Source organism: Salvelinus alpinus, chromosome 17, assembly GCF_045679555.1.
Source record: "Salvelinus alpinus chromosome 17, SLU_Salpinus.1, whole genome shotgun sequence".
NCBI classification, from domain to species: Eukaryota; Metazoa; Chordata; class Actinopteri; order Salmoniformes; family Salmonidae; genus Salvelinus; species Salvelinus alpinus.
In genome coordinates this window covers 46325048-46336032 of record NC_092102.1, presented here as the reverse complement: position 1 = coordinate 46336032, position 10985 = coordinate 46325048, and the positions used below count along the sequence as shown (strand labels likewise).

The 10985-nt window shown below is 38.8% G+C and overlaps 1 protein-coding gene across 7 annotated transcripts in view; it reads left to right on the top strand.

Annotated features, from left to right (window-relative positions):
• Positions 1-10985, top strand: part of LOC139543048 (myelin transcription factor 1-like) — a 147486-nt gene that overhangs the window by 128216 nt on the left and 8285 nt on the right. For 4 of the 7 annotated variants that reach the window (XM_071349163.1, XM_071349162.1, XM_071349165.1 and 1 more), the window contains 10 exons: positions 1323-1568; positions 1734-1894; positions 2198-2260; positions 2653-2721; positions 2989-3051; positions 3528-3611; positions 9723-9944; positions 10145-10236; positions 10444-10547; positions 10810-10953. In XM_071349163.1, coding sequence (XP_071205264.1) covers positions 1323-1568; positions 1734-1894; positions 2198-2260; positions 2653-2721; positions 2989-3051; positions 3528-3611; positions 9723-9944; positions 10145-10236; positions 10444-10547; positions 10810-10953 — 1248 coding nt within the window. The remainder of the gene's footprint in view (positions 1-1322; positions 1569-1733; positions 1895-2197; positions 2261-2652; positions 2722-2988; positions 3052-3527; positions 3612-9722; positions 9945-10144; positions 10237-10443; positions 10548-10809; positions 10954-10985) is intronic. The other 3 variants (XM_071349164.1, XM_071349166.1, XM_071349167.1) reach the window with 3 other exon arrangements.

The window sequence follows — 10985 nt, the reverse complement described above, 5'->3', positions numbered from 1 at the left end:
AACACTAGACTCCAAGAGCTCCCTAACTGCCAAGCTACCCCCTAGACTCCTAGAGATCCCTAACTGCCAAGCTACCCCCTAGACTCCTAGAGCTCCCTAACTGCCAAGCTACCCCCTAGACTCCTAGAGCTCCCTAACTGCCAAGCTACCCCCTAGACTCCTAGAGCTCCCTAACTGCCAAGCTACCCCCTAGACTCCTAGAGCTCCCTAACTGCCAAGTTACCCCCTAGACTCCTAGAGCTCCCTAACTGCCAAGCTACCCCCTAGACTCCTAGAGCTCCCTAACTGCCAAGCTACCCCCTAGACTCCTAGAGATCCCTAACTGCCAAGCTACCCCCTAGACTCCTAGAGCTCCCTAACTGCCAAGCTACCCCCTAGACTCCTAGAGCTCCCTAACTGCCAAGCTACCCCCTAGACTCCTAGAGCTCCCTAACTGCCAAGTTACCCCCTAGACTCCTAGAGCTCACCTACTGCCAAGTTACCCCCTAGACTCCTAGAGCTCCCTAACTGCCAAGCTACCCCCTAGACTCCTAGAGCTCCCTAACTGCCAACTAAATAGAACGTAACATCAGGTGGCGTTCATTAACAGGAAGAGGATGGTGTTGAGGTATAGTTGCATCACCTATCTTTATTTTTTTCTATCCCTTCATCCTTTTCATGTTGTTATTGAATTTGGCTGCCAGTTCCCTGGATTACCCTCCACCAGGTAGTCTGTTTTCATTATCTGCCGGCCGAATCTCTCTGTTTCTCCCTCCCTCCCTTCCTCCCTCCCTTCCTCCCTCTGTCTCTCTGTGCACAGGAGATGTGATTGGAGCAGCACTCTCCCCCATATTGTGTTTTTTTTAAAGCTTTTTGCCTTGGTGGGGGAGAGTGACTGTTTCATACTTTTTTGATTTCCTGACATGGTGTTGGGCGATAGAAAGGGAAGATTAATGGCCATAGTAGCTCAGTAGCAGTGCTAGTCAGCCAGGGACCGTTCTGGGACCAGGGCCCATTTTTTTTCTTGCTCCCCACAGCCAACATGCTGCGGCGTGTAACTCTTTGATTTCTCTGCCTCCTCTACAGCCAATATGAATACCATTTCAGATGAATACTAAAGAGAGGTTCTGTTTCCCCGGTCTTATAGATCTGACAATACAAATGGAGCCTGACCAGCGCGGTTGGCAATGTATGTCCATTCAAACGTGTTTAAGAGAGACAGGTGGGGCATTAAGATAACAGGCGCTGGGGATAGACTTGTCGTGATACATTGTGGTGTGTATCACATGAAACAATGTAATGTTATTGTGATTGTCAGCATTACCATAATTTGCCCTGTGCAGAGCATGGACATCGAGGTGGACGAGAATGGGACTCTTGACCTGAGCATGAAGAAGCCCGTCAAACGTGAGGGCACCAGCCCTGGGGTATGTTCCCCGGACCCCTCCTCTTCCTCTTCCTCCCTGCACCACGGAGGCAACAGTGGCATGACCTCGCCCCACACGGGCCACGCCTACAAACAGGAACACTGGGAGGAGCCTCTGGACTACACCAAACCCAACCGCCAACGGGAGGAGGATACAGAGGAGGTCTGTCCTCTACCTTCTTCTCCTTCATCTGTCCTTGTCTCTTCTCCTCATTATGATCATGGAGGCTCGTTGCCATGTGTACACTCATGCGTAACCAACAATTTAAAATGTACTAAAGGATTCGGTTGTGTTTTCCACTCTTCTTGATTCCATTTGATTGCACAGATGGAGCACCACACAGCGCGGTCATTTGCCTCGTCCGACCCTGAGGACATGGACCTGATGCAGGACTACCCCGAGGAGCGGAAGTACCCTGGAGAGGTCACCACCCCAAACTTCAAGGTCCAGTTCCAACAGCCAAAGGATTGCAAGAAAGATGTGCTCCTGTAAGTCAATGGTCTGTCTATTCTCCCTGCAGGAACGGCTATACAAAGCATCCTTTAATAAGTCCACCACGTCACTCTCTCTCTCTGATTTTCTGATCCCTTTTCCCCTGAGATACTGTCATTCACCGTCCTCTCCTCTCCTCTCCTCTCCTCTCCTCTCCTCTCCTCTCCTCTCCTCTCCTCTCCTCTCCTCTCCTCTCCTCTCTTCTCTTCTCTTCTCTTCTCTTCTCTTCTCCTCTCCTCTCCTCTCCTCTCCTCTCCTCTCCTCTCCTCTCCTCTCCTCTCCTCTCCGTCTGTCTCCAGGTGCCCCACTCCTGGCTGTGATGGCAGTGGCCACATCACTGGAAACTATGCATCCCATCGCAGGTATGGTATGCCCCTCTATATAGCACAGGCCCTAAGCCAATGATGTAGTCACACCGTATACTAGAGACATGGCAGCTAACTTATATAACAATTTACATTAAGATTGCGTCAATAATACAATGTTTTCCTTGCTGGCTGTTTTCTATTTCCAAAGACTTTCCCAATAACTTTAAACTATATTTCCTCTTTGATTATTTTCCTCCCTCACTTTCTCTTTCTCTCTCTCTGCTCTTTCCCTCTCTCTTCTCTTTCTCTCTCTCTCTCTTCCTCTCTCTCTCTCTCTCTTATCTTTCTCTCTCCCTCTCCCTCTCCCTCTCTCTTCTCTTCCTCTTTCTCTCTTATCTTCCTCCCTCTCTCTTCTCTTTCTCTCTCTCTCCTCTCTCTCCCTTCAGTCTGTCTGGGTGTCCTCTTGCTGATAAGAGTCTTCGGTCCCTCATGGCGACCCACTCTGCTGAACTCAAGTATGTCTGTCTTCCACTGGGCTTTCTCCTTGGTTCTGTCACTACTGTATGCTAAAATGATCAATTCTATGTACTTCTATTTCTGCTGTTTTTACTGGGACTGCTAACATCACTGTTACTGCGTCTGCCCTGGTAATTCTCCTGCCCCCAGCTCCGCTGACAAACCAGAACTCCTACACGCTCACACCCATCAGTTGCTATGGGGCAAATGTGATGGTTCTATTTGTCCGTGTGCTTACATTTAACCCATTCCCCTTGATTTCCCAGGTGCCCCACTCCAGGATGTGATGGTTCAGGACATAACACTGGAAACTACGCCTCCCACAGAAGGTACAGAGCTCATCAGTGAACTACCAACCTTCGTCCACCAGCTTTCCATCTTGTATGGGAGACAGTCGCAAAACGACCTTCTCTCTCCCTCTCCCTCGCTCCTCCTCCTCACACACACAGACACACGAGGCCAGTGAAGCTTAGAAAGAGATCATGGTAGTTTCAGGCAGGACTCATACACTCACACACTCATCCGCAATTGTGAAAATCAAGTTTAATCTATTTTTGATATGCTTATCCTTTTAGTTTGGTTTTACTACTTTGTTGGATTTACTATTTATAATAATAGCGGTTTTGGTTTCTTTTATTTTAATTTTAAATGTTTCACTTTCTTTCGGGCAATTAGAATAAAAAAATACGATGCTTCCATATAATGTTCCATCCCTTTTCAAACAGTAACGTCACCACCATAACAGACGATTGTTCAAGGTGTTTTTCCACCCTTTTTTTATCGGCTTCATACTTTCTGTTTTCAGTTTGTCTGGGTGTCCGCGTGCCAAGAAAGGTGGATTAAAAACATCTCCCACCAAGGACGACAAGGAGGACTCCGAGCTCTTAAAGTTCGTACCACTAAAGAAAGCCACGGCCCTTTTTTCTTCCAATTAAGATATACGGTAAAAGTCACATCCAAAATAGTAAAGGCAGTCACCCTGACCTCCGTGCAGAGGCAGGATGACCTGTCCCCAGTCTGTCTCCTAGAGATGACATCATCACAACAGTACCACACCCAGACCAGCCTGAGACGCACTACGCTGCCTGTGCTGACTCATAGTACTGTAGTTCATCGTAGAGTATTGCAGTGTAGATCATGTCTCAAAAAAATATTACATTAACATTTCTCTGAAATTGTCTCTTTTCAACTGACGACAGCTAATAAAAGACCTTGGTGTCTGTGTTTGTTGAATGTGCTTGCTTGGTTATGCTACCACAACATGATGCCAGGCAACAGGCAGAGTACCTATAGCGGGGTACCAATAATATTAAACCTACGGCGATGAAGTAACACTTTGTTTTTAGTCGGGTAGGTTTTTGGCCTCACAGTGGAATAGTGTTACATAGTGTTACATAGTGAAATAGTGTTACATAGTGTCACATAGTGAAATAGTGTTACATAGTGAAATAGTGTCACATAGTGAAATAGTGTTACATAGTGAAATAGTGTTACATAGTGTCACATAGTGAAATAGTGTTACATAGTGTCACATAGTGAAATAGTGTTACATAGTGAAATAGTGTTACATAGTGAAATAGTGTCACATAGTGAAATAGTGTTACATAGTGTCACATAGTGAAATAGTGTTACATAGTGTTACATAGTGAAATAGTGTTACATAGTGAAATAGTGTTACATAGTGAAATAGTGTTACATAGTGTTACATAGTGAAATAGTGTTACATAGTGAAATAGTGTCACATAGTGAAATAGTGTTACATAGTGAAATAGTGTCACATAGTGAAATAGTGTTAAATAGTGAAATAGTGTTACATAGTGAAATAGTGTTACATAGTGAAATAGTGTTACATAGTGAAATAGTGTTACATAGTGAAATAGTGTCACATAGTGAAATAGTGTTACATAGTGAAATAGTGTTACATAGTGAAATAGTGTTACATAGTGAAATAGTGTTACATAGTGAAATAGTGTCACATAGTGAAATAGTGTTACATAGTGAAATAGTGTTACATAGTGAAATAGTGTTACATAGTGTTACATAGTGAAATAGTGTTGCATAGTGTTACATAGTGAAATAGTGTTACATAGTGTTGCATAGTGAAATAGTGTTACTTAGTGAAATAGTGTTACATAGTGAAATAGTGTCACATAGTGAAATAGTGTTACATAGTGAAATAGTGTCACATAGTGAAATAGTGTTACATAGTGAAATAGTGTTACATAGTGTCACATCGTGAAATAGTGTCACATAGTGAAATAGTGTTACATAGTGAAATAGTGTTACATAGTGAAATAGTGTTACATAGTGTCACATAGTGAAATAGTGTCACATAGTGAAATAGTGTTACATAGTGAAATAGTGTCACATAGTGAAATAGTGTTACATAGTGAAATAGTGTTACATAGTGAAATAGTGTTACATGGTGAAATAGTGTTACATAGTGAAATAGTGTTACATAGTGAAATAGTGTTACATAGTGAAATAGTGTTACATAGTGAAATAGTGTTACATAGTGAAATAGTGTCACATAGTGAAATAGTGTTACATAGTGAAATAGTGTTACATAGTGAAATAGTGTTACATAGTGAAATAGTGTTACATAGTGTCACATCGTGAAATAGTGTCACATAGTGAAATAGTGTTACATAGTGAAATAGTGTCACATAGTGAAATAGTGTTACATAGTGAAATAGTGTTACATAGTGAAATAGTGTTACATAGTGAAATAGTGTTACATAGTGAAATAGTGTTACATAGTGAAATAGTGTTACATAGTGAAATAGTGTCACATCGTGAAATAGTGTCACATAGTGAAATAGTGTTACATAGTGAAATAGTGTTACATAGTGAAATAGTGTTACATAGTGAAATAGTGTTACATAGTGAAATAGTGTTACATAGTGAAATAGTGTCACATAGTGAAATAGTGTTACATAGTGAAATAGTGTCACATAGTGAAATAGTGTTACATAGTGTTACATAGTGAAATAGTGTTACATAGTGAAATAGTGTTACATAGTGAAATAGTGTCACATAGTGAAATAGTGTTACATAGTGTTACATAGTGAAATAGTGTCACATAGTGAAATAGTGTTACATAGTGAAATAGTGTCACATAGTGAAATAGTGTCACATAGTGAAATAGTGTTACATAGTGAAATAGTGTTACATAGTGAAATAGTGTCACATAGTGAAATAGTGTCACATAGTGAAATAGTGTCACATAGTGAAATAGTGTCACATAGTGAAATAGTGTTACATAGTGAAATAGTGTTACATAGTGAAATAGTGTTACATAGTGAAATAGTGTTACATAGTGAAATAGTGTTACATAGTGAAATAGTGTTACATAGTGAAATAGTGTTACATAGTGAAATAGTGTTACATAGTGAAATAGTGTTACATAGTGAAATAGTGTCACATAGTGAAATAGTGTTACATAGTGAAATAGTGTTACATAGTGAAATAGTGTTACTTAGTGTTACATAGTGAAATAGTGTCACATAGTGAAATAGTGTTACATAGTGTTACATAGTGAAATAGTGTTACATAGTGAAATAGTGTTACATAGTGTCACATAGTGAAATAGTGTCACATAGTGAAATAGTGTTACATAGTGAAATAGTGTCACATAGTGAAATAGTGTTACATAGTGAAATAGTGTTACATAGTGTTACATAGTGAAATAGTGTTTTATAGTGTTACATAGTGAAATAGTGTTACATAGTGTTGCATAGTGAAATAGTGTTACATAGTGAAATAGTGTTACATCGTGAAATAGTGTCACATAGTGAAATAGTGTTACATAGTGAAATAGTGTTACATAGTGAAATAGTGTTACATAGTGAAATAGTGTTACATAGTGTTACATAGTGAAATAGTGTCACATAGTGAAATAGTGTTACATAGTGTTACATAGTGAAATAGTGTCACATAGTGAAATAGTGTTACATAGTGAAATAGTGTCACATAGTGAAATAGTGTCACATAGTGAAATAGTGTTACATAGTGAAATAGTGTCACATAGTGAAATAGTGTTACATAGTGAAATAGTGTCACATAGTGAAATAGTGTTACATAGTGAAATAGTGTTACATAGTGAAATAGTGTCACATAGTGAAATAGTGTTACATAGTGAAATAGTGTTACATAGTGAAATAGTGTTACATAGTGAAATAGTGTTACATAGTGAAATAGTGTCACATAGTGAAATAGTGTCACATAGTGAAATAGTGTTACATAGTGTTACATAGTGAAATAGTGTTACATAGTGAAATAGTGTTACATAGTGAAATAGTGTTACATAGTGTTACATAGTGAAATAGTGTTACATAGTGAAATAGTGTTACATAGTGAAATAGTGTTACATAGTGAAATAGTGTCACATAGTGAAATAGTGTTACATAGTAAAATAGTGTTACATAGTGAAATAGTGTTACATAGTGAAATAGTGTTACATAGTGAAATAGTGTTACATAGTGAAATAGTGTTACATAGTGAAATAGTGTTACATAGTGAAATAGTGTCACATAGTGAAATAGTGTTACATAGTGTTACATAGTGAAATAGTGTTACATAGTGAAATAGTGTTACATAGTGAAATAGTGTCACATAGTGAAATAGTGTTACATAGTGAAATAGTGTTACATAGTGAAATAGTGTCACATAGTGAAATAGTGTTACATAGTGTTACATAGTGAAATAGTGTTACATAGTGAAATAGTGTTACATAGTGTTACATAGTGTCACATAGTGAAATAGTGTCACATAGTGAAATAGTGTTACATAGTGTCACATAGTGAAATAGTGTCACATAGTAAAATAGTGTTACATAGTGAAATAGTGTTACATAGTGAAATAGTGTCACATAGTGAAATAGTGTTAAATAGTGAAATAGTGTCACATAGTGAAATAGTGTTACATAGTGAAATAGTGTTACATAGTGAAATAGTGTCACATAGTGAAATAGTGTTACATAGTGAAATAGTGTCACATAGTGAAATAGTGTTACATAGTGAAATAGTGTTACATAGTGAAATAGTGTCACATAGTGAAATAGTGTTACATAGTGAAATAGTGTTACATAGTGAAATAGTGTTACATAGTGTTACATAGTGTCACATAGTGAAATAGTGTCACATAGTGAAATAGTGTTACATAGAGTCACATAGTGAAATAGTGTCACATAGTGAAATAGTGTTACATAGTGAAATAGTGTCACATAGTGAAATAGTGTTACATAGTGTTACATAGTGAAATAGTGTTGCATAGTGTTACATAGTGAAATAGTGTTGCATAGTGAAATAGTGTCACATAGTGAAATAGTGTCACATAGTGAAATAGTGTTACATAGTGTTACATAGTGAAATAGTGTCACATAGTGAAATAGTGTCGCATAGTGAAATAGTGTTACATAGTGAAATAGTGTCACATAGTGAAATAGTGTCGCATAGTGATATAGTGTTACATAGTGTTACATAGTGAAATAGTGTTGCATAGTGAAATAGTGTTACATAGTGAAATAGTGTTAAATAGTGTTACATAGTGAAATAGTGTCACATAGTGAAATAGTGTCACATAGTGAAATAGTGTCACATAGTGAAATAGTGTCACATAGTGAAATAGTGTTACATAGTGTTACATAGTGTCACATAGTGAAATAGTGTTACATAGTGTCACATAGTGAAATAGTGTTACATAGTGTTACATAGTGAAATAGTGTTACATAGTGAAATAGTGTTGCATAGTGAAATAGTGATACATAGTGAAATAGTGTTAAATAGTGTTACATAGTGAAATAGTGTTGCATAGTGAAATAGTGTTACATAGTGAAATAGTGTTAAATAGTGTTACATAGTGAAATAGTGTTACATAGTGAAATAGTGTTACATAGTGAAATAGTGTCACATAGTGAAATAGTGTTACATAGTGAAATAGTGTTACATAGTGAAATAGTGTTACATAGTGTTACATAGTGTCACATAGTGAAATAGTGTCACATAGTGAAATAGTGTTACATAGAGTCACATAGTGAAAAAGTGTCACATAGTGAAATAGTGTTACATAGTGAAATAGTGTCACATAGTGAAATAGTGTTACATAGTGTTACATAGTGAAATAGTGTTGCATAGTGTTACATAGTGAAATAGTGTTGCATAGTGAAATAGTGTCACATAGTGAAATAGTGTCACATAGTGAAATAGTGTTACATAGTGTTACATAGTGAAATAGTGTCACATAGTGAAATAGTGTCGCATAGTGAAATAGTGTTACATAGTGAAATAGTGTCACATAGTGAAATAGTGTCGCATAGTGATATAGTGTTACATAGTGTTACATAGTGAAATAGTGTTGCATAGTGAAATAGTGTTACATAGTGAAATAGTGTTAAATAGTGTTACATAGTGAAATAGTGTCACATAGTGAAATAGTGTCACATAGTGAAATAGTGTCACATAGTGAAATAGTGTTACATAGTGTTACATAGTGTCACATAGTGAAATAGTGTTACATAGTGTCACATAGTGAAATAGTGTTACATAGTGTTACATAGTGAAATAGTGTTACATAGTGAAATAGTGTTGCATAGTGAAATAGTGATACATAGTGAAATAGTGTTAAATAGTGTTACATAGTGAAATAGTGTTGCATAGTGAAATAGTGTTACATAGTGAAATAGTGTTAAATAGTGTTACATAGTGAAATAGTGTTACATAGTGAAATAGTGTCACATAGTGAAATAGTGTTACATAGTGAAATAGTGTCACATAGTGAAATAGTGTCACATAGTGAAATAGTGTTACATAGTGTTGCATAGTGAAATGATGCCAGCTACTGTAATGGCAGGCTTACACATTCATTTTTTATATGAAATGATGTTATAATTATATTTACCATACACTTTGTGCTTTACATCTCATCTCTCTCTACAAGTCACATATCTATAGATATACTAATGTTAGACCTCTCTCTCTGTCGCTCTCTCTCTTCCCTACAGATGCCCTGTGCCTGGCTGTGACAGCCTGGGTCACATCAGTGGGAAGTATGCCACACATCGCAGTGCCTATGGGTGCCCGCTGGCTTCCCGCAGGCAGAAGGAGGGGCTGCTCAACGGTAACCCTTTCTCCTGGAAGGCCTTCAAGACAGAGGCCCCTACCTGCCCCACCCCCGACTGCGATGGATCAGGACACGCCAACGGCAGCTTTCTCACACACCGCAGGTAAGGACCAATCAAAACACAGAACAAAAGGCCAGCTTCCTCACACACCGCAGGTAAAGACCAATGACAACACAGAACACAGAGCAGATTATTACCCCTGGTTGCATCATCAATCTAACTGTATCATTTTGTGTTTCATTTCATGGTTTCAAATACTCAACTTGATGAAATGGACCATTTTTATTCCTCCTGTTTTGTAGTCTCTCTGGCTGTCCCAGAGCCTCCTTTGCCAAGAAGAAAGCCAAGTTCCCTGGAGAGGAGTACCTGAGCACCAGGTTCCGGGCCAGTGACGGTAAGAGCACAACGGAGATAGGGAACACCTTTATGTGGTAGTCAATGTCTAGTCAATACAGTATTTCAAACTAGGATGTTTGTTCTTTACCATCACCATAATGGTGAGAGAGCGTTGCGTCGTTTCGTTTTTATCAAACTATGATGTTGGCCCAGTTTTCCTGTTCTCTCTTGTGACATCATGCGTCTCTCCCTTTCCATCCTGTAGTTCTGGATAATGACGAAGACATCAAGCAACTCAACAAGGAGATCAATGAGCTCAACGAGACCAACAACGAGATGGAGACAGACATGGTGAACCTGCAGACACAGGTGTGTGTGTGTGTGTGTGTGTGTGTGTGTGTGTGTGTGTGTGTGTGTGTGTGTGTGTGTGTGTGTGTGTGTGTGTGTGTGTGTGTGTGTGTGTGTGTGTGTGTGTGTGTGTGTGTGTGTGTGTGTGTGTGTGTGTGTTTGCGTACGTGTCACATTATTGAGTCAATATCTAACAGTTTAACATTGTGGTTTATTGCAAAATGTCTGAGCTCAAGTAAATGTCTATACAGAATGTGTAAATAACTGTTGTGCTGTGGTGCAGATCTCATCCATGGAGAAGAACCTGAAGAACATTGAGGAGGAGAACAAGCTGATTGAGGAGCAGAACGAGGCTCTCTTCATGGAGCTATCTGGCCTCAGCCACGCCCTGATCCGCAGCCTGGCCAACATACGTCTCCCACACATGGTGAGTTAAATACACTTACATACAGTACAGAA